Genomic DNA, 24,634 nt, shown 5'->3' with positions numbered 1-24,634 from the left:
GATTTGTTATCTTGCCCCTTTCTTAAGCAGGAGTTTCATGTGAAACATTGATCTGATCTTCATTCCACACCTTCACAAAGATTACAAATTGGATGTTTTCCAAGGCAGCAAGTAATTCTGCCACAGCAGGTTGCTCAAGGCATGGAAACTAAGGTCTCCGTGTGACCTTTGGATTATAGCTACCTAGTTATTTTGAGTAAAGTATGAATACACAAACAATGGAAAATGTTTGAAATACCCTACGAATAATTGATTGGATCATTCTTTACTTCATAGTTTGTTAAATCATGCACCCTCCTTTGTAAGTTTCCAAGTGTTACATGATGTTAGATATTTTGCATTTTTGAAAACTGACTACTGCTGCATGGAGTGTGATTGGTGAGATAAACTTTAAAACTTAGTTTATTCCATTGCATAGAAATGGCTGAAAAAAGTAAATTGGCTTGTATCCTCGACTGTATATTTTAGGTATGCATGACAGGATCTTCATTCATGCCTAGTGTAACGATCAGGTTGCCATGGAGCATTGTCATGACAGAAGCAGTTTCTTTCTTTACCATTGCTGACAGTGAATAACAGCTGATGCATGATTATGTAGAGGACCATAAATGGCATACTTGAAGATATAGTAGCAAACAACAAAATGGACTATACTCCACGGGGTAAATGCCTCATTGATAAAATTCAGCAAGAAAATCAAACCAAGACTCAGGATTACAGTGAGGCCACCAGGCCTTTGGCTGAAAAATTCAAACAGCATATATTCTTCAAACAGAAGGATTTATCCAAGTAACAACAAGTCCAGTCTGTGTAAAATTCACAACTCACAGTTCATTTATTTGAGTGACATAAAATCGGTAAGCGCTTTCGCTAGCGAAATCACTTACCGTTTTATATCACTCAAATAAATGAATGAAAGTGCTTACCATTTTTATGTCACTCAAATAAATGAACTGTGAGTTGTGAATTTTACACAGACTGGACTTGTTGTTACTTGGATAAATCCTTCTGTTTGAAGAATATATGCTGTTTGAATTTTTCAGCCAAAGGCCTGGTTGTCTCGTTGTAATCCTGAGTCATACTTGAAGATATGTTAAATTTTTCCCTGAGTTACAGCCCCAGAATCTGTTTACTTCTGTGATGGCTTGGTTATGTCTCTTTTATTTTCCTGAGTTAGTTTTGCCCTCTTAATCAGGAGTGTGTTTGTTGTTTAGCAAAAATGGGAAACAAAAGACTGACGATTGCCGCTTAGCAAGGGTCGTTAAACCAGTTATTTTGACTAAACATTTGAGGACAACATTAATTCATCTTTTATGGCAAGTGTCTCACACAAGTGTATTTACCCAGAAGTACTTCTAGTCACAAATTATTGAGCTCTGTTACCCCAGAATGGGTAGTGGGTGGAGCCTGTACTTCCTGCCCATTCCATTTCCTTCCCTACTGGCGATTTCACTGTATATACTAGTAATCTAGCCCAGACAAGCTGGGGTAATTTGCCACAGAGCTTAACTACACTTGTTTGTTTTTCTGACTTTGAGTTTAAAGTACAACTCAGCCGCTTCTAATGATATACAGTGGATATAAAAAGTTTACACAGCCCTGTTAAAATGCCAGGTTTTTATGATATAAAAAATTGACATCACAATAAATCATTCCAGAACTTTTCCCACCTTTAATGTGACCTATAACCTGTACAATTCATTTGAAAAACAAATCTGTTCGGGGAAAAAATATAAAAAATAAAAAATGTACAATACGCTGGTTGTATAACTGTGCGCACCTTTAAACTAATACTTTGTTGTATGTGCACACCCTTAAACTAATACTTTGTTAAAGCACCTTTTGATTTAATTACAGCATTCAGTCTTCTTGGGTACACACCTGCCATCAATTAAACAGACTCTGATTACCCCCAAATAAAGTTCAGCTGTCTTAGTAGGATTTTCTTGACATTTACTCAGTTGCTTGCTACAGCAAAAGCCATGGTCCACAGAGAAATTGCAAAGCATCAAAGGAATCTCATTGTTGAAAGGTATCAGTCAGGAGAAGGGTACAAAAAAATTTCCACAGCATTGGATATTCCATGGAACACAGTGAAGACAGTCATCAAAAAGTGGAGAAAATATGGGACAACAGTGACCTTGCAAAGAACTGGATGTCCCTCCAAAATTGATGAAAAGATGAACTGGTCAGGGAGGCTGCCAAGAGACCTACAGCAACACTGAAGGAGCTGCAGGAATTTCTGGCAAGTACTGGTTGTGTACTACATGTGACAATCTCCCGTATTCCCCATATGTCTGGGCTGTGGGGTAGGGTTGCAAGATGGAAGCCTTTTCTTATACAGAAGAACCTCCAGGCCTGTTTAAAATTTGCAAAACAATACCTCAAGTCTCCCAAAAGCATGTGGGAAAATGGGTTATGGTCTGAATGAGACCAAGGTTGAACTTTTTGGCCAAAGTTCCAAAAGGTACGTTTGGCGCAAAAACATTTCCCATCACCAAAAGAACACCATCCCCACAGTGAAGCATGGTGGTGGCAGTATCATGCTCTCGGGTTGTTTTTCTTCAATTGGAACTGGGGGTTTAGTCAAGGTGGAGGGAATTATGAACAGTTCCAGATACCAGTCACTTTTGGCCCAAAACCTTCAGGCTTCTGCTAGAAAGCTGAAGATTAAGAGGAATTTCACCTTTCAGCATGATAATGATCCCAAGCACACATCCAAATCAACAAAAGAATGGCTTCACCAGAATAAAATTAAAGTTTTGGAATGGCCCAGCCAGAGCCTAGACCTAAATCCAATAGAAAATATGTGAGGTGACCTGAAGAGGGCTGTGCGCAAGAGATGCCCTCGCAGTTTGACAGATTTGGAGTGCTTTTGCAAGAAAGAGTGGGCAAATATTGCCAAGTCAAGATGTGCCATGCTGATAGACTCCTACCCATGAAGACTGAGTGCTGTAATTAAATCAAAAGGTGCCTCAACAAAGTATTAGTTTAAGGGTGTGCACGCACAACAAAGTATTATTTTAAGGGTATGCACACTTATGCAACCAGCGTATTGTACGTTTTTTATTTTTTTCCCCTAACAGATTTGTTTTTCAATTGAATTGTACAGGTTATAGGTCACATTAAAGGTGGGAAAAGTTTTGAAATTATTCTTTGTGGTCTAATTTTTTTATATCGCAAAAACCTGGCATTTTAACAGGGGTGTGTACACTTTTTATATCCACTGTATATTGTTTTGGACCCACTGGAAATAGTGTATAATAATTTCAGCAAGCAACTTCTAAGTAAATTTCAGACTGTATTTTTATTGCTGTTCTTAGGGAGGCCCATCATCAGCCTTGTCCACAGTAATAAGCCAATGTGTTCCCCATTACTGGGGCAAGGGTCAGCTGAGAGGGGCCATCATTTACTCAGTCATCAAGGGTGGTTCTAAATATTCAAGAATGCCCTACTTTCCCTGCACACACCAGGCTAAGCAACAGGGAGGGAGCATGCAGAAGGCCAAATGCAGAGAACTTCCCCTCACTTCAGCAAGGGGTGTTCCTCCAAGTAACACCCCCCCCCATCCACAACAAAACATTTAGCAGTTGTTTCTCCTGCCTCAACTGGAGAAATCTTTTTAAATTTTGTGACCGTTGAGAAGCAGTCAGAAAGTTACTCTTCACTCTTTCCCTTCCGTGCATCCCTGATCCATTGATGAGGCTAATAATCAAAAACTGGTCACAGTGGGGGGGGATTATTTTCTTCTGCGCCATAGAACGAGGTGTATCCATCACTTAGCTCACCATTCAGTTTGCTAGAGTTTACAGATGTCCTTCAAGGATGCATCTGCAGTCCTAACAAATGGGTTGTCCTGGCCTCAGGCAGCCCTTCGGTCGGCCGGATTCCAAAGTCTGGGTCTGGCCTCGGCTGGTGTCGACCTTCACCAGACGTCATAGCTGCAGTTCTTCGGGTATAAAGGCATCAGCCGACGCCATTTTCCTCAGTCTTTCTTGCCGCGTGGCGCCCGAAGCAGAAGCTGTTCGCAAGTGCCGGTCGGTCAGATCCAGAGATTACTACTACCGAAGACTTCTAAAAAGCTAAGTACCCCGTTGGGGACTCTTTCTTGCCTCAGCCAATGTCATAAAGACTTCCACTCTTACTGCCTACCTTGTTTAGGCCCAGACCACGACGTAGCAGCTTGTTTAGCCTGTGCTTCCTTCAACCGACGGACGCTTAGACGTTGGTCGGAGTTTGCAGAGGAGTTTTCGCCCGCTTTTGCTTATATCATGCCGCCGGACCGACTTCACATTTAGCTAAAAGCGTAAGAAAAGGACCGACACTGGTCTGCGGTTTCGCTGAAACCGGTTGCTTCAACCGCAAGTGTCTGTTTCGATGAAACTGAGTCTGCGGTTCTTCCTTCGGCCGAAAGCATGCCTCCTACTACCGAGGCCTCTTCTAGCATGGCTGAATCTGCTACTGAAATTCCACCTGCTCTTACAGTTTCTCAGGATTTATCAGATACTATTCCCCTAGATGTATCTACTCCTGCACGTGGAGCTGCTAGGCCCCCTGCATCCATGTCAATTAAGGCCTTTGCCAGGGCTAAAGCAGCTAAATCTTCCAAGGCCGTGCCTACTAAAGCCCCCTCTCACAGGCCTAGCTCTAGTACTCAAATGCTTAGTCTAGCATTGGATCTCATTTCTTTGATCAGGGGATCCCAGTCTCACCCTGATAGGGCCTCTCAACCCCCTCCAGAGAAGAGGCCTAGAGCAGAACCCCCTGAGCCAGTTTCTACTGATTACTCCTCAGATGAATCAGAAAATACAAACCCTCCTGAGGGCCCTTATTCTCCATATGAGGACTCTGATGCAGAAGACTCCATTCCTTCTGCCTCTCCTCCTGAGGAATTTTCTATTGGGGAAACCTTGCATGCTATGAGGGAACAATTTCAATGTCAGGGTCAGGATTTCTCAGACTCTAGGAAAAGGCTTAGGACTTTTTTGCATTTGCCACAGCATAGGCCTTTAGCCATTCCTCCAGTACTTACAGTTGTGGATGATGCATTTAATGATGCTTGTACTGCTCCTGATTCACTCCCTCCGGCCCCTGCTAAGCCCGACAGATACTACAGGGTTCCGGACACACATAATCACTTGTATAAGGCTCCCCTTGCAGATCCTGAAACTATTTCACAGGGCCCCAAGGCTGTAGCAGCTACCTCTGCCAAAAACCCACTCCCCTCTGAAAGGGAATCTAGGGCCTTGGAGAGATGGGGTAAAAAAGTTTATACTTCTGCTACTCTTTCGGCTAGGGCCTTAAACTGTCAATTCCACATGATTCAGTATCAGGAATTTGTTAGATCAGTTATCTAAAAAGTTGTCCTCACCTGAAGCTTTAGATCGAAAGTCTCTTCAGGAAATGGTACATAACATACAGCAGGTCAGTAACCATTCCTTAAAATGTGGCTATGATGCACTGGAGTCTTCCTTTAGATCAGCTATGACTGGTACAGTGATCAGAAGGCATGCATGGTTAAAAGAGCAGTCATTACCAGACCATGTAAAATCAAAGCTCCTAGATGCACCCATGGATAAACACAATTTGTTTGGCTCTCCTGCACAGCAAGTGCTGAAGAAGGTGGAAGAGAAAGCAAAATCTGTCCAGACAGTCAAGGATTTCTTACAGGTCCAGCCTCCAAGGTTTAGTAGGAACTGGCCTTCCAAGAATTGGTCCTTTCCAGACACCAACAGAACACAGAGAGGCAGGAATAGGCGCACAAGAGGCAGAGGTCAATCCAGAGGTGCCTACAGGGGACGTCAGTGGCAGCCTAACAACCAGCAAAGTACTGCTGCAGATCCAGCCACTACCACTTCCACAGGACAATCACAGTGACTTGGCTCTGAAGCCGCCTACCAGGGAACAACTAGAAGCACCCTTAGGCGGAAAGCTAGCCTTATTTTCAGTAAACTGGCATTGCATTACAGGAGACAAATGGATTTTACAGACAATAGACAAAGGTTACAGGTTTCACTTCCATACTCTACCAAGGAAGAGAGGAATGCCAAACCTACCTCCAAATCAAATGGCAAACACTCTAGAACAAATAGACAACTTAAAAGGATGAGAGCTATAGAAAAGGTACCATCTATGGAACAAGGACAAGGATTTTACTCCAGACTTTTCCTGGTGCCAAGGAAGGAAAATCAATGGAGACCTATTCTAGACTTGTCCGCACTGAACACATACCTCATTGTCCCAAAATTCAAAATGCTGACTCTACAGCAGCTTCTTCCCATGCTGGGCAAGGAGTCTTGGCTGGTAACTCTAGATCTCAAGGAGGCATACCTGCACGTCCCCATACGACCAAATTGCAGAAGATACCTCAGATTTCTTGCAGGATCAGAGCATTATCAATTCTCAGCATTGCCTTTTGGCTTATCTACTGCGCCCAGAGTATTCACGAAATGCCTGGCATCAGTAATTGCTCATTGCAGGCTTCAGGGAATTCAAATTTACCCTTACCTGGACGACTGCCTGTTACAAGCGGACAACAAAGACAAATTAACAAAAGACTTGAAAAGGGTCATTCATCTACTGCAAGCCTTGGGATACACAGTCAGTATAAAAAAGTCAAGGCTGTTGCCATCCCAGAGGATGACCTTCTTGGGTGCGGAACTGGACACATCAAATCAAATGGCATCCCTCACAGCAGAAAAACAAAAGCACCTTCCACTCTACTTCATGGCATTAACAACACAGAACCAGCTTACAGCAAGGAAAATCCTGCAAGCCCTGGGTTACATGGCATCCTGCATAATATTGATCCCACATGCCAGACTGCATATGAGGAAGTTGCAATGGTACCTCAGGAATTTATGGTCTCAGCACAAGCACAGCCTAGAAACCCAAATTCCAATAATTCCATGCCTGAAGCAAGAATTCCGATGGTGGGCTCAGGCCTGTCAATTGAACAAAGGACTGCCCTTCCACAGCCCTCAACCAAGCCAGACTATCACCACAGATGCCTCAGACCTCGGTTGGGGGGCACACATGCTGGACAAATGCATACAAGGCTTATGGACTCAAGACCAGCTAAACCTACACATAAACCAAAAAGAGATGCTGGCAGTAAAACTGGCAATTCAGTCATTCAGTCCGTTTCTCCAACAGGGACAATTGCTGATAAGGACGGACAACACCACAGTTATGTGGTATATCAACAAACAGGGAGGCACACATTCATATCCTCTATGCCGGATGGCAATGGATCTCTGGAATGTGGCCCTAAGCCTCAACATACAGCTCAGGGCAATGTTTGTGCCAGGAAAAGAAAACATACTAGCAGACATCTTAAGCAGGACTACCATGGATGCCCACGAATGGATGCTGCATCCAGACATCTTCAAATGCATCACAAGGAAATGGGGACTACCAGAAATAGACTTATTCGCATCTCCACACAATCACCAATTGAAAAAATTCTGCACAAGGACATACCACCCACTTGCTTGGAAGGTGGACTCCCTGTCTTTCAGTTGGGAAAACCTGACAGCATATGGATTCCCACCTCTTCCTTTGATGCACAAGGTGTTATTGAAGATCAAAGAAGACCACCCAAGGATCATCCTGATAGCTCCAGACCGGCCGAGGCAGGACTGGTACCCGCTACTGAGGAGTATGTCTCGGGAGCTCACGTGGCCTCTACCCCTGGTTCCTTTACTGCTAACACAGAACAACTTCAAAACCCTGCATCCGAACCTGAAAACACTGCAGCTAGCTGCTTGGAGCATTGCATGAGACAAAATAACCCAGATTTATCTCAAAGGGTTAAAGACATTATCTTGGAAGCTCGCAGACCCTCAACAAGAAAAACTTACTCAGCGAAATGGAAAAGATATATCTTTTGGAGTACAGCAAAAGGGCAAAATGTAGCACTGGTAAACATAGCTAACATCCTGGAATACTTAGCAGAACTTTTCCACAATGGCCTGTCTTACTCTTCCATTAAGATTCATGCGTCAGCTATTTCAGCAGAATACAACATGGATCCTCCAGTCTTCTCTCATCCTCTACACAGGCAGTTTCTGAGAGGAATCAAAAATGTAAAGCCTCCAAGGAAGCCACCATTGCCTACATGGGACTTGAACTTTGTACTAGAAAAGTTGACACTTCCCCCTTTTGAACCAGCAGCAACAGCAGAATTACAGTACTTATCATGGAAAACTGCTTTCCTACTTGCAATCACTTCAGCAAGAAGGGTTTCTGAATTACAGGCATTAATGGCAGTGCAACCCTTCCTTATCTTCCATCAGGATAGAGTGTCCATGAGAACTAATCCTACCTTTATGCCAAAGGAGGTCTCCAGGGTATCTTTAAACCAAGCAATCCACCTACCTACATTCTTCCCCAACCCACAGAACAGGGGAGAAAGACTGCTGCATACTTTGGATGTACATAGGCAATTGCGCTACTACCTGGACAGAACCAAGAACAATAGAAAAACTGACCAACTTCTGGTAGCATATGCCACAGGAATGGAAGGAAAAGCAATTTCAAAACAGACAATCTCAAAATGGATAGGAAATTGCATTAGATTTTGTTATTCTTATCATGGAAAGGCAACTCCAGAAAATATCAGACCTCACTCCACAAGGGCTACAGCCACTACTACAGCTTTCTTACGAGGAGTGGCTACAAAAGACATTTTAGAGGCTGCTACTTGGAGCTCCGTGCATACATTTGCCAAGCATTATAATCTACCCTTATACTCCAGATCCCGAGCAGGTTTTGCCACTGCTGTCTTGCAAGGGATCTTAACTACACCATAATCTAGTTAGGGCCTCCTCCCCCAGTTTGGCTATGGTATTCTACCCATTTGTTAGGACTGCAGATGCATCCTTGAAGGACATAGTACAGTTTTGTACCTACCATAAATGTAGATGTCCGAGAGGTATGCATCTGCAGTCAGGATTACCCACCCTCCTTCCCCTCTGTGGTACTCCTAGGGTATTTGCCCATCTTGTAGCTAGCTGGGGGAATCTTTTATGGTGTATTTGTTTGTATATATGTATATACATGTTTATTTCTATTTGCTCTCTGTTGTTTGGAAACATTTGCATTTATCCAAATTTAGCCTTCCTAGAGGGAATCTGGCATCTGGGGCAAGAAACACTGAGGAAAATGGCGTCGGCTGAAGCCTTTATACCCGAAGAACTGCAGCTATGACGTCGGGTGAAGTGCGACACCAGCCGAGGCCAGACCCAGACTTTGGAATCCGGCCGACCGAAGGGCTGCCTGAGGCCAGGACAACCCATTTGTTAGGACTGCAGATGCATACCTCTCGGACATCTACATTTATGGTAGGTACAAAACTGTACTTTTCTAATATATGTGCACTTTGGTGGAGAGACAGAATACACATTGGCATTATTGAGGAAATTAGCTGCTGATGAAGATGACGTCACTGAGGAAATTTATGTACTTTGTCAAGATCTGAGAGTACGGTTTGTTCATGTATTTATTGGTTCTGCCCTATTTTGCAAAGTTGCATTTTGTGACATGCGATTTTGTTCATTAAATTGAGTAACCAGTTCATCGAGCTGGGGATGCAAAGGGCATATGAGGGGGCATGGGTGGCCTTGACCCCTACAGAAAAATTATTTTCTAGATGTAATGAACTTCTGAAGCCTCTTTCTTTTAAAAGTGCATTTGGAGGTTTTGGTTTTGGTAAATAGGGAGCCGTATATCCATATAAGTGCTAGCACTGCTAGGTTTTGGGGAGTGACAGAAGCAAGATGTCCACCTGCATAAAGGGTACTACTGAGATCAAAGAAGCAATTTCTGCAGTAGTTGAGCATTTTTGACTCAGCTCTGCAAGAATGATATTTTATTCCTTTGACAATGCCATGAGATAAGTAGATCAGAAGAGTTCAATCACTTTTGAGGCTTAAGGTTTGCTATACGCATTATGTAAATGTGTGATTGCTTATTCATTTCTTAGTTCTTTATGTATTTGTTTACTTTTTTAGATGAAAGCAAAGATGTGGATTCATTGCTAGATGACACAGTGCCCAATAGCAATCAGAACAACAGCAACTGTTCCTCACCTTCTCGAATGTCTGATTCTGTCTCTTTGAATACTGAAAGCAGTCAGGACATTTCCCTTTGTTCCCCAGAAAGGGAGTCAAAATTTTCACTTATTTCCAGAACCAGGTAAGCAGTAGACTCTTCTTAAAGCAGGCTTTTTGAAAGTAATCATGAAGTCGAGCTTTTATGGGTTTTTTTAAATGTCATAGGCTTTGCATTTTAGGCTGGTGTCACTTGTATTGTTAGGCATTAGCATAATACGAAAAAAAATGTGCTTTCTATATAGCTTTCAAGTAGTGCACATTTAGATATTTTCTTGTTGCATTAAAATGGAATTTTGGTGCGTCATACTCCTTAAAAGTGATGATATCCCTAAGGGCTTACTGAATTTTAAGTAACATGCATTACTTGCAGTCGGTAGCTGTTTTATAAAGCTAAGAATCCAAACAATGAAAAAAGGATCAATCTCTCATCACATTATAAATACTGAAGTTAGCCCCCCCCCAAGAAGTTCATTCATCTGAAGATGGTCACTGGACTCTGGTTCAAAGATAAAATACTAACACATCTGCATCCAAGTCTGACACCTTGTTATAAGAATCTGTACCGAACTGGGAATGAGAAACAGTGGAGCATAACAGGATTAGCTTGAAAAAAAATCTGCTCGAGTTGTATTAATATAACTCAAACACATTTAGTTCACCCTTTACTGCTCCTTGTTTCTCATTCCCATATCTGTATGGATTCATATAATGAGATAGTTAGTTTGACGTGGTTGTTTTAGCCCTTGGTGTGTGTGCACTCATTTGTACACACACACTTTATACACATGTGTATTTTCCCGTGTGTGTGTGTGTGTGTGTGTGTGTGTGTGTGTGTGTGTGTATATATATATATATATATATATATATATATATATATATGTGTGTGTTAAAGGATAATTCTCTCAGTTGAGAATTTCTGTTGAGGGGAAATGTCATATCTTTAAATGAGATTCTTGTTTAGCTGTACTGGTTTCTAGTGGGGTACCAATGATCAAAGATGGGGTCATTTCAAAATCGGTTGTGTTAATTGTGAGTAGAGTAGGGTCACTAATATTTGAAAAATCATGATGCTACACAAATCTAGTAGTAGTTTCACTGTTCCCTGTTTGTCTTGGCTGGCATATAGTTTGCCTAAATGCATTTGTGGATTACATCACAAGAGCACTTTTACTTAAAAATCAGACTGGACATTTATTCTCCCTTTTACTCAATGGTCAGCACTTAATCTTAACATGCTACATAATTTATACTCAAAGACGATGGAGATTGAGTGGTCTTTTAAATTCAAAAAATGTTCAGTCTGATATATTTTTATTTATTTTTTCTTTCTAAAGTTATGTGATCACATTTTCATAGTTAGCTGGTGATTTAGATTAACGTACCTTAATGTTAATAATCTTACGTATGTGTTGCTTCATGTAGTGCTTTATATTGCAAAGTTGTGTACCCCTCTTGTTATATCAAAAGGTGCTGTAGGTTGAAGACTGATGGTAGAGGGAATAGGTTGCTTATTCAAAGTGTATTGAATAAAAGGTCATTATTGATTGTGTGTCAAAGCACATTTGATAAGGAGAGATAATGCAAAAAAAGTATCAAATCTCTGTTAGGAACATACCATTGTGTGGCATTGCAGAGAGGCAGGCAGGAATTACAAAACATTTTATGAACTGGAAGTAGTTGGGCAGTTATAAGTCTGTTAACTAATTCAGGACAGTCCAATATACAAAATTTCAGGGAATGTTGAGTGAGTGTGATGCGTCTCTGTGGCAGACCTGATCATCCGTTCATAGGGCACTTAAGATTTGTTTTGCAGGTAAGAAGAATTGCATACAAGACTTGCCCGTAAATTAGTTTAGGTGGAGACGTCCAAGATGGCTGCACATAGATCAACAGCTTGAGTAGAGCTTTCCCTGTGTATGAAAAGAAATAGTTAAACAACGCAAGTAAAAACTTTCAGTATGGTTAAAATTCAGTTACTGGCTAGTAAGTGCACTGACTGAATGCCAGCAAAAATAGAAATTTAGAGAAAATAAGTGAACTCAACCACAAAATGGAGAGAAGCTCTTAACTAGGAATAATCTTGCAGCTGTTCAGCCAAAAGCATTTCAAGTACAGCTGCTCTTTAACAGACTCCCCATCCACATAAAGCAAAGTTCATCCCTGTCCATATTGAAGTACAACTTGGCTGTAGGGATAGGAAGCAATTTGCCCCAAGATTGCTCCCTGCAATACTAATGGACAGAAGCAGCTCCTAGATGCTTTATTCCATGCATGGATCTCCTCAAATTATCTGTGATATGATCTCAGTTATTCTCATTATGGGTAGTGTATAGATGTTCATCGTGTTACCCTGCTGCAGTCATCACACTTGGGTTATCCTGTCGTCAGGCAGTCCCGCAGTCGGCCGGAATTCCAAAGTCTTGGTCCTGCGTCGGTTGCTGTCACCTCTTCCCTGACGTCATTGCACCAGGGGTATATATAATGCAACCGACGCCATTTTCTTCAGTCTTTCTTGCTGTGCAGTGCCCGAAGCAGAAGCAGTTCGCAAGTGCCGGTCGGCCAATTCCTGAGATTTTCGAATTAGAATTTCAGACCGAAGTCTTCTATAAAGCTAAGTACCCCGTTGGGGAAACTTTTCTTGCCTCAGACCGATGTCAGAAAAAGTTAACAGTTGTATTTCTTGTGAGAAGCAAATACCTCATAAGGATTTTCATTCTTATTGCATACCTTGTCTAGGCCCAGACCACAAAGTCACTACTTGTCGGTTTTGTGCTAGGTTTAATAAGCGTACTATTAAAAGACGCTTTGATTTCGCACGACACTACTTCGGTAGGAAATTTAACTACGCCATGCCGTCGGAGCAACCGACTACCGGCGTGCACAAAAAACGTAAGGATAAGGACAGACAGCCCAGGCCTAAGCCAGATTCCGAGGCCTCGGCTGATCCAGTCTCCAGTTGTCCGGTCCTCAGTGAGGCTCCGACGCAGCCCCTGGCTACCACAGATCTGGAACCCGAGACCGCTACAGAAATTTTGGCGGAATGCACCAGGCCGACACAGCCATTTAGTTCAGGCCCTTCCGACGACATTGTTGCAAAAGACGTCGGTGCTACAGAAACGCCATCTGTTTCTGAAGGTGTTTTCAGACAGACGACTCTCACCATTAAAACGTTTTCTAAGACGAAGACTCCTACTAAATCTAAAAGGACTGCACTTCAGTCTCCTGTTCAAGGCCCCATGCCTAAGAAACAGATGCTCAAAATGGCTGAAGATTTGATTTCTTTAATCAGGGGTTCCCAGCCCCCTCCTGACAAAAGGCCTAGACAAGAGGAAGATTATGCATCCTCTGAACAAGTGTCCATTTCTTCAGACTCCTCTGAGGACCAAGATTACTCTTTCTCTCCTTATGAAGATTCTGATGCTGAGGACTCTATTCCCTCAGCTTCTCCTCCTGAAGACTACTCCTTTGGGGAAACTTTACACACTATGAGGGAACATTTTCACTGGGAAGGTCAGGACTACTCTGACTCAAAGAAAAGGCTCAGAGAGTTTCTTTTACTCCCCCAACACAGACCACTTGCCATCCCACCAGTTTTGGACATTATGGATGATGTTTACTTGGAATCCAGTTTGAACCCAGACTGTCTACCTCCTGCTCCGGCTAAGCCTGACAGATATTATAGAGTGCCTGATTCCCACAAATTTCTTTACAAAATCCCTGTAGCTGACCCAGAGACTATCTCCCAGGGTCCCAAGGGGGCTAAGGCTTCTATGGCTAAAAACCCAGTACCTTCTGAGAGGGATTCCAGAGCACTAGACAGGTGGGGGAAAAAAGTTTACACCTCAGCCACACTAGCTATGAGGGCACTGAATTGCCAATTTCACATGCTTAAGTATCAGCAATTCCTAATCTCTCAGTTAAAGCAAAGAATAACCACTCTCCCTCAACAATCTGAATTGAAAGAAGTACAGGATCTGTTGCATGCAACTGAGCAGGTGGGCAAACATACCTTACAATGTGGGTTTGATTCTTTGGAGGCCTCCTGCAGAGCAGCTGTCACTGGGTCTGTTATACATAGGCATGCTTGGTTAAAGGAACAAACTCTACCTGATCATGTTAAAGCAAAACTACTAGATGCTCCCTTACAGCAGGATGTTCATTTTGGACAGAAGAAGTCTTAAAGAAAATGGAGGATAAGGCAAAATCTATGCAGACAGTCAAAGATTTCCTACAGGTACAACCCCCTCGCTTCAGCAGAAACTGGCCAACAAAAAATTGGTCCTTTCCAGCTACTGACAGACCACAGAGGGGTAAATACAGACGCCCAAGGGGCAGAGGACAACCACAAGCCCAGTATAAACCTCGCCAATGGGGCATTACAACACAGAAGGGAGGAGAAGACCGGTCCCAATCCACCAGAAGGCAAACTCAATGACTTGCACCTCATCTGGCCAAGCAATACTCTCTTGGCAGCCCCCTTGGGGGGAAAACTCGCACTTTTTGCAGACAACTGGCACATTGTCACAAAGGACAAATGGGTCCTAGACATAATTTTATGAGGATACAGATTCCACTTTCACACCTTGCCAATGAAAAGAGGAATGCCAAACCTGCCACAAAATCAATGGGCAGAGGCACAAAAGCAAATTACAGCTCTCATGGACATGAGAGCCATTCAACTGGTACCTACTCAAGAGCAAGGCCAAGGATTTTACTCAAGACTCTTTCTAGTGCCCAGAAAGGACAATGCCTGATGACCAATTCTGGACCTTTCAATTCTAAACACTTACTTACAAGTACCCAAATTCAAGATGCTAACACTACAGCAGCTACTTCCCATGTTGGACAAGGAAGCATGGCTAGTAACATTGGACCTCAAGGAGGCATACCTGCATGTCCCTATCAGACAAAGTTGCAGAAGATACCTCTGTTTCATTGCTGGTTCAACCCATTACCAATTCTCTGCACTGCCCTTTGGCTTATCTACTGCGCCCAGAGTCTTCACAAAATTCCTGGCACCAGTAATTGCATACTGCAGACAAAGAGGAATTCAAATATATCCATACCTGGATGACTGCCTCATCCAAGCAGAAAGCAAAGACATTCTCTTACATCATCTGGCCTTTGTAAAGCATCTACTAAACTGCCTGGGGTACACAGTAAACGAAAAGAAGTCAAAACTAGTACTCTCACAAAAAATGACATTCCTGGGCGCCAGCTTGAATACAACGGTCCAGAAGGCTTATCTTACGCCAGACAAGCAACTACAACTGACTCAATATTTCAAGACAGTGGCAACAAAGACCAAATTAACTGCAAGAAAAATTCTGCAGGCCTTGGGCTTCATGGCATCTTGCATACTAATAATACCATTTGCAAAGCTGCATATGAGGAAATTACAGTGGTACCTAAAAAGCGTATGGTCTCAACACAGCCACAGCTTGGACACAATGATATCTCTCATTCCCTGCCTACAACAGGAATTTCTATGGTGGTCACAGGCATGTCACCTCAACAAGGGTCAGCCTTTCACCTTGCCCCCAGCCAGGCAAACTATCACAACAGATGCTTCAGATTACGCCTGGGGGGCACACATGGCAGGACAATGCATTCAAGGCCTATGGACTGCAGATCAAAGAAATCTGCACATAAATCAAAAAGAGATGCTAGCTGTACAGAAAGCTCTGACAGCTTTCAAGGATCTATTACATTCAGGACAACTTGCAATAAAGAAAGACAACACCACAGTAATGTGGTACATAAACAAACAAGGGGGTACACATTCCTACCCTCTATGCAGACAAGCAATGATCTTATGGAACACAGCTCTGGCTTACCAAGTTCAGTTACAAGCTCAATTCCTGCCAGGACAGAAGAACACATTGGCAGACGACCTCAGCAGAAACATCAAGGATCCCCATGAGTGGAAACTAGATCCACAAATATTTGCAATGATAACGCAAAAATGGGGCTTTCCAGACATACACCTGTTTGCCAGTCCTCAAAACTATCAACTAACAAAATTTTTGTACAAGGACATTTCACCATCAAGCTTGGAAAGTGGACGCACTCTCTTTCAGTTGGAAAAACCTGACAGTATATGCCTTCCCTCCATTGCCTCTCCTCACAAAAGTCAAAAAGGAAAGACCACGACTGATTCTCATAACCCCAGACTGGCCACGCCAGCACTGGTACCCGCTATTGAGAAATATGGCCCACAGCCCACCGTGGATATTGCCACAAATTCCCCATTTGCTCACACAACAAAACAATCAGATTCTTCACTGCCAGCTCAAAACTTTAAATCTGGCTGCATGGCAAATCAACTAAACATCCAACCAGCTCCTCTTTCCCAAGCAGTTCTGGATGTTATTCTGGAAGCCAGGAGGCCAAGCACCAGGAAGGCTTATTCGGACAAATGGAAAAGGTTTTTCTGTCTGGAACCAAGCTAAAGGTCAAGACACAATTCATCCTCACATGCCTCGCATTCTACAGTATTTAGCTGAGATGTTGCACAAAGGACTTTCTTTTTCCTCCATTAAAATCCATGCTTCAGCTATTTCAGCCCAGTACAACACGGATCCACCTTTATTTTCACATCCTCTTCTAAGGCAGTTCCTCAGAGGGGCAAAAAACATTAGACCACCCAGTAGAGCTCCTACACCAACATGGGACCTCAATTTTGTTCTGGAAAAACTAACGCTACCTCCCTTTGAACCAGCTTTCTCTGCAGATCTTCAGTTCCTATCATGGAAGACTGCCCTACTGCTAGCAATAACTTCAGCTAGAAGAGTCTCGGAGCTATTGGCACTAATGGCAGTGGAACCTTTCCTCATTTGTCATCAAGACAGAGTTTCTCTATGAACTAATCCTTCCTTTATGCCTAAGGTGGTTTCCAGTGAGGCTTTAAATCAAACCATCCACTTACCCACCTTCTTCCCAAATCCACAGAACAAAGGCGAGAGACTCCTGCATTCCTTGGACATTCACAGGCAACTTCGTTACTACTTGGACAAAACTAAGGCTTTCAGAAAATCTGACCAGCTCTTTGTATCCTATGCTACAGCTTCTCAAGGGAAGGCTATATCAAAGCAAACCATTTCTAAATGGATAGGTCATTGCATACATTTCTGCTATACCCATCATGGGAAACCAGTTCCTGCTACCATTAGACCCCACTCTACCAGGGCAACAGCTACTTCTACAGCCTTTCTCAGGTGGGTTCCAACCAAGGAGATTTTAGAAGCTGCAACTTGGAGTTCAGTACACACCTTTACCAAACACTATCACTTACCTCTTTACTCTAAGACCAGGGCGGGCTTCGCCACTGCAGTTCTGCAGGGCCTTATAGCCTCCACTATCCCTCTATGATACCTCCCCCCTTCCTTAGCTTTGGGATTCAACCCAAGTGTGATAACTGCAGCAGGGTAACACAATGAACATAGTACAGTTTTGTACCTACCATAAATGTAGATGTTAGAGTGTTCACCCTGCTGCAGTCCAGGTTACCCTCCCTCCATCCCCTCTGATCTACTGGCTAAATCTCTTCAATACCTTACTGATGTATTTGCTTATAGCTGAAGGGATTTTGTGTTTGTGCAGAGGTTACTCCCTTTGGTACTAATTTCTGACCACCTTTTTGGGGGCACCTGACATCTGGGGCAAAAAAACTGAAGAAAATGGCGTTGGTTGCATTATATATACCCCTGGCGCACTGACGTCAGGGAAGAGGCGACAGCAACCAACGCCGGACCAAGACTTTGGAATTCGGGACCGCCTGACGACAGCATAACCCAAGTGTGATGACTGCAGCAGGGTGAACACTCGAACATCTACATTTATGGTAGGTACAAAACTGTACTTTATCAGCCATGGGATGGGTAAGGCCAATATCTAAGCAAATGGAATAGGTTAATCCATAGTTTAATTTGAACACAAAAGATCAATTGGCTTTGGTTAAAATGGTCTACAAAGGTAGCTAGCCTAGTGAACCTATAAGTTTCAACTTTGGAACAAGTGATGTCTTTCAGTAATTTAGAGGGAAAATCAAGTGCACTCAGAGATGTTCAAAATAAGCAAAACACTGAAGGGAGTATGTAAAGTCACATAAAAAAAGACCAGAAAAACAGAAGAGGATTTTAACTAGATATTCAGATAAACTGACAAAACTACAAAAATCAGAGGGTGAAGTTAAGAAATGGCCATCTGAGCATGAGGCATCTCAAAAAGATAAGTTTCAAAAAAAAAATAATGAAGACAGAGCACACAGAGAAAATGTGAAATTTTTGCTGTACTTGAGAAACTGGAAGGAAATGACTGCATTACTTTCATGAAAGTATAAATAAGCAACTAGACTGGTGTTCCACAGCAGGTTTTATTAATTGAGAGGGTACATGATGTGTATGCTCCAAATTTTGCTATGAGAAAGCAGCCTACAGTTAAATTAGTAAAGATGCAGTCATACAAATAGAAAGAATTGCTGTTGACCAAATTGTGGCAGAAGGGAAAATTATTAAAAATTGCAGACAGCAGAGTGTGTAAAATGATTACTCACTGTATAGCTGGCAGAAGAAAAGCAACTTTATCACATCAGTCAGGGGATGTCAACAGGCAGTTGTGAAAGTCAGGTTATTGTATCCAGCTGTTTAGGGCAATTTGTTCATGAAGGATTAAAAACATTTTTTGCAGAAGAAGCTAATGAGGAAGAGTGAAACAGCATGGTGAAAGGAGCTCTGTTTCTCAATCTTCTGATAATAACAAAACCCACAAAATGACTATCAGTGAATACTTTTCCATTGTTCCAAAGGAAAATGCTTGAAAAACAGAAGAAAGCACACGAGCTGACTAGACGACTCTGGAATACCTTGAACTTGAACCAGAGGTTGGTGATGGGAGGTTGAGATGACCAGAAGGCCAGCATCATTGTAATGTTAGTGAATACATTGGAAACTGTAAAGCATCAATTTCCATTGGGTATAGGAATAGATTTGTGAAATGTGGCTTTCAATAAGGAGAAAGAATAGAATTTGGTTGGCAGTTCATCTGGTGGATGAACTTCATTACATATATCCGACATTGTCATTAATGTTTAGAAATACACTGAATGGACTGAAGAAGTAACTTTTAAGTACAGCAGTTTTGTTCTTATTAATATCTTCATAAAAATCATGATGCAAATTGCATGTCATGTTGTAAAGATACCCTTCAACTGTCTAAATTTTTGCCTCATGTTTTTGATCCATTCCTCATAAAATTTGTGATTTTCTGACCAATCACTGAGGATTAAAGTCACTAAATAATGATGTACATTTGAGTTTCAGACTTTGTATCCTTCAGAAAATGTGTGTTCACACAACTCTTGTTCTGTTCACTTTCTAAGTTTATAAGAGCATTATTTAAAATCTGTCCCTATTTGTAGGACTTTGTCCCACCATTATTTTAGTGTATGTCCAGATTTTTTACTCTCAGGCTGAGAGGTATGCTTGTAAATTTTGCAGTCAGGAGTGTTTTAAATGTGAGATGAGGTAGGGGAATGGGTATCTGAGACTGATGTGTATGTTAAAGATATTAAAGCAAGAAAGTACTTTTTTCTTAGTTGTAGGGTATCTAGGTGTACATTGTAATAAGGTAAGAAAAGTTGGACAGAAGTAAGTTAAGGTTAATCCAGTATGATCTCGGGCTGCTGGGAGGATGTAAAAGTATATCAATAACATTACAAGTAGAATTATGGTAGTAATTTCAGAGGTTAATATCCAAATTAATTTCCATGGTTTAAGCTGTAATCACTTTTTTTAAGAAAAACTGGTTTGGCAAAATAATGAAAAATTATGGTCATGGAAAAATGTAGTTATTTATTGAATATGCAAAGTCATTAGCTACTTTTTCCATTAGCAAAGGCTTTCACAGGTGCAAGCAATTAATCTTGAGAGGTCTGAACAGTGTGTTCTGAGTAAAATTTTCAAAGATTCCTTAATGCATCTACAAAATTACTTTTCTATTTTTTCATTATTAACTGCTTTTACTTGGAGACCAAGATGTTTGCAGGTGCAAACAGTTAAGACAACTGAACTCTTCTCTGCTGAGGAAAATATACAAGTTTAGTGTAATTAACATTTAAAAGTAAACTCAGTTAATTGAAAAATAAATGAAGTTTGAAACTGTGGGAGGTTAATAAAGCGTACAACATGTTGCCTGTCCAGCAGCTTGTGTACTTTAATGCATTTAATGTAACAGTGCTTTATTTTATTGTATGCATTTAAAGGTAGCTAGTGCATTTTTAGGGCTAAATGTTAATGTTTACTGAGAGCATGCATGCTGTTTTTTGCTTCTGGGAAGGTAATAGAAACAAAACAAATAGTAATCAATGCAAGTGGGAGCACAAGCTCTTATTGTGCTTTAGCATGAGTACTTAATTTTAAAATACTTAGTTCCTGTGGGTGCAACCATCAGTCTGAGGCAGATGCTCCAATATGGAAGGGTAAACTTAATTTTTTGAAATGTAAATAGATTTGTATGTGTGCTGTAATTTGAAATGGGTTTAGTTTTTGTGTGTGTGTGTGTGTGTGTACATTGAAGCAAAAAGTTTTGAAAAAGCGACATAGGTTCAAGTGAAGATGATAAGATGCAACTGCATAAGAGAACAGCCTGTCAAACACTAACATGTGCACTTGTGCTAAAAAATGGAATGCATTCAAAGTAATTGTCATGCACAATGCCATGCAAATGGAGAATAGTTGCCTGGCCGCCATATCATACACCAATGCACTATACGAACACGTACACAAATGCATGGATCTCTCCATACCCAATAGAACCAAGACACTCTCCTCCAAACAAAGGAAACCAATCTGGTGGTCCCCTGCCATAAACAAACTCTACAACAGAAGGAGGAAACTGATGTGGAATAAGGTAAAGTCCCAAGACTGGAAAAACTCCCTTATCAGCCTCAACAAAAAGTTGAGATACCTCATCAAATCCTCTTAAGCTAACTATGAAAGCAGAATTGTAGCAAATAGTAAAGACAATCACAAGGCCTTCTGTAGTTATGTAAAGAATCTCCACGGCAATACCCAGATTTGCTCTGAGCTACTGCACAATGCTACCTCCTATACTGAGCCAACAGATATTGCCAATATACTGGCTGACAGATTAAGTGCCAACTTCACCCCTCTCTCCCCCCAAAAAAACAATCACAATAACAGTAGATTGCCAGGCACCCAGTATTACTGCTGCACAGGTTAAAACAGCACTGTCCAAGGCAAGGAATACAGCTTCTATGGGACCTGACAATGTCACTGGCTGTGTTCTACATGAACTACAGAGTGAACTGGCACTTCACCTGTGTGCCCTGTTCAGTCACAGCCTCACCTCAGGCTTTGTCCCTACCAAATGGTGCACTGCTACTGTCATCCCTCTCCACAAAGGAGGAGCAACTGTAGACCCTTGGGAGCTATCACCCCATTAGCCTGACGAGTCTGATATGCAAAGCTATGGAACGCATCATTATGGACCTAATAAACAAGGATATAGGGAATCTCCAAACTCTGGATCCTACACAGTTTGGTTTTGTGAAGGGTAGATCATGCCTACTCAACTTGGTCGACGAATGTGAGTCAGTCACCAGAGCTGTGGATGAAGGCAGTGTGGTTCATACAGCCTACCTTGATTTGGCCAAGGCCTTTGATACCATTCCCCACTCAGGAATCATAGAAAATCTCACTAAGCTAGGCATCAACCCCTATATCACTAGATGAGTTTGAAACTGGCTCACAGACAGAACCCACAGTGTGAAAGTATCTGACTCCAAGTCAGACTGCAGACCAGTCAAGAGTGGAGTCCCACAGGATTTGGTCCTGGGTCCTCTCCTGTTTGGTATCTACTTCTCTGAGGTCCAGGCCAACACGAAGGGACTCTGGCTGACAAAGTTCGCAGAGGTTTACAAGTTAGGAGCTATTATTAACTCCCCAAGTGATGTTGACGTCCTACAGAAAGGCCTCACTAAGACCAATGACTGGTGTCAGAACCACGGCCTTAAGTTCAATGCCTAAAAATGTGTCATTATCCCTCTTGGGAAAAACCCGGTTTCCTTGAATTGCCACATCAGTGGTAGTCCACTGAACACAGAAGGCGTTATAAGACATGTGGGAACACAGGTTAACAGCAACCTCTCTTTTGACCACCACATTATCACTGTGATCAGAAAGTCATCCTGTGTGGCACATCTCATTACTAAGGGATGTTCTTCATGTTTCATTGTTGCAGTCATTACATTTGGGTTATCTGCTTGCAGTAGCCCTCAGTCGGCCTGATTAACAAAGTCTTGGGTCCTGCGTTGGATGCTGCCCCTTCTTCCATGACACTAGTTCGTCAGGGGTATAAAACATGCAGCCGACGCCATTACATCAGTCTTTCTTGCCGTGCAGTGCCCAAAGCAGAAGCAGTTCGCAAGTGCCAGTTGGCCGACTCCTGAAATTTCATTTTTGAGTTTCAGGACCGAAATCTTCAACTAAAGCGAAGTACCTCATTGGGGAAACTTTTTCTTGCTCCTTACCGATGTCAGTAAAAGTTAATAATTGCATTATTTGTGGAAAACAAATACCTCTCAAAGATTTTCATTCATACTGTAATCCTTGCCTGGGCCCTGATGACGATGCACCTTGCTGTCGGTTTTGTGCTTTATTTAATCAGCGCACTATCCGCCGTCGGTATATTTTCACCTCTAAATATTTCAGTTCTTGGTTTAATTATCCAGAAATGTCATCAGTTATCCATCTGACTGCCGGGATTCCAAAAAAACACAAAGATAAAGACAGAGACAGGCCGCCTAGGTCCAAAGCTGCAGATGACGCTTCTCCTAAGCCAGTCGCCAGTTTGCTGGTATTCAGTAAGGCGCTTTCGCAGCCTGTGATACTCGCTACTTCTGATTCGCAGACCTCTACTGAGACCCATTCAGAGTCTGGTATGCCGCGAGATGCTTCAACTGTGGAGCCTGCGGATGTCTCTACCTTGGATGGGTCTGGAGCCGCTGTGCAGGCACTGGCTTCTAAGGGTGTATTCAGGCCTATGGACTTGCATATTAAACCGACGCCTCCTTCTTCATTTAGACCTGAATCTCGAACCATGCCTAAGAAACTGATGCTCAGGCCTCTGTGCCTAAAAAACAAATAAGAATGGCTGAAGATCTTATAACTTTAATCAGGGGAAGCCAACCTCCCCCTTTTAAGCGACCTAGGACTGAAGTTGGTTATGAATCTTCTGACCAGGATTCTTACTATTCTGATTCTTCTGATGATCTGGATTTGCCCTTATCTACTTATGAGGATTCTGATGCAGAAGACTCTATTCCCTCTGCTTCCTCTCCAGAGGATTTTTCTTTTGGTGAAACCTTGCATACTCTGAGAGCATTTCCACTGGGAAAGCCAGGATTTTTCTGATTCAAAAAAGAGGCTTAGGGATTTCTTACTCCTGCCTCAGCATAGGCCTTTAGCTATACCTCCTGTACTAGACATTGTTGATGATGCCATTTCGGAATCTAGTTTGGTCCCTGGTTCTTTGCCTCCTGCTCCCAGAAAACCTGACCGATATTACAGGGTTCCTGATTCACACAAGTTTCTTTTTAAAAAATCTTATTGCAGATCCAGAGACTATTTCACTGGGACCCAAGGGCATTAAGGTTTCTACAGCTAAAAATCCTACCTCTTCTGATAGAGACTCCAGGGCGCTGGATAGATGGGGCAAGAAGGTTTACACTTCTACAACCTTGGCCATTAGGGCTTTAAACTGCCAGTTTCATGTATTAAAGTGTCAACAACATGTTATTGGGTTGCTTAAACAGAAAATGATGTTGATTCCTGACTGTGCTGAAAATAAAGAATTACAGGATTTAATGCATTCTGCTGAACAGGTTGGTAAACATACTTTGCAAAGTGGATTTGATTCATTAGAGGCCTCTTGCAGGGCTGCTGTTACTGTGTCTGTGCTCAGAAGGTATGCTTGGCTTAAGGAGCAATCTTTGCCTGATTATGTTAAAGCTAAACTGTTGGATGCTGCCTTAAATCAGGACCACCTGTTTGGCAACAAAGCTGCGGAAGTTCTTAAAAAGATGGAAGGTAAAGCTAAATCTATGCAAACTGTTAAAGATTTCTTGCAAGTTCTGCCTCCTAGATTTATTAGGTATAGACCCTCTAAGAATTGGTCCTTTCTAGCCCCTTCCAGGTCTTCCCAAGCCAAACCCAGACACAGCAGAAACCCCAGATTTCAGTCCCAGGGGACACACAAGACTAAGCAGTGGGGGATTTCTGCACCCAAATCTGGGAGTAATAAGACTCCCCCCTATGGAAAGCTGTCTCAATGACTTGTTTTTAAAACTTCCAAGCACTTCCCAACAGAGTGGTCCTTTAGGCGGAAAGATTGTAGGCCAAAAACTGGGAACTCATTACCCAGGACAAATGGGTTTTAAATGTAGTGTCCCAAGGATACAGATTTCACTTCCACACGTTACCAACACCAAGGTGGTGGCC

At 42.2% G+C, this 24,634-nt stretch overlaps 1 protein-coding gene across 2 annotated transcripts in view; it reads left to right on the top strand.

Annotated features, from left to right (window-relative positions):
- ERBIN (erbb2 interacting protein) overlaps window positions 1–24,634 on the top strand; it is a 3,184,408-nt gene that overhangs the window by 2,685,415 nt on the left and 474,359 nt on the right. For both annotated transcript variants that reach the window (XM_044063352.1, XM_044063353.1), the window contains exon 21: window positions 10,014–10,197. In XM_044063352.1, coding sequence (XP_043919287.1) covers window positions 10,014–10,197 — 184 coding nt within the window. The remainder of the gene's footprint in view (window positions 1–10,013; window positions 10,198–24,634) is intronic.

The sequence above is a fragment of the Protopterus annectens genome, chromosome 2.part1, assembly GCF_019279795.1.
Source record: "Protopterus annectens isolate FY-2018-M chromosome 2.part1, PAN1.0, whole genome shotgun sequence".
Taxonomy (NCBI): Eukaryota; Metazoa; Chordata; order Ceratodontiformes; family Protopteridae; genus Protopterus; species Protopterus annectens.
This window is presented reverse-complemented; position numbering and strand designations above follow the sequence as displayed.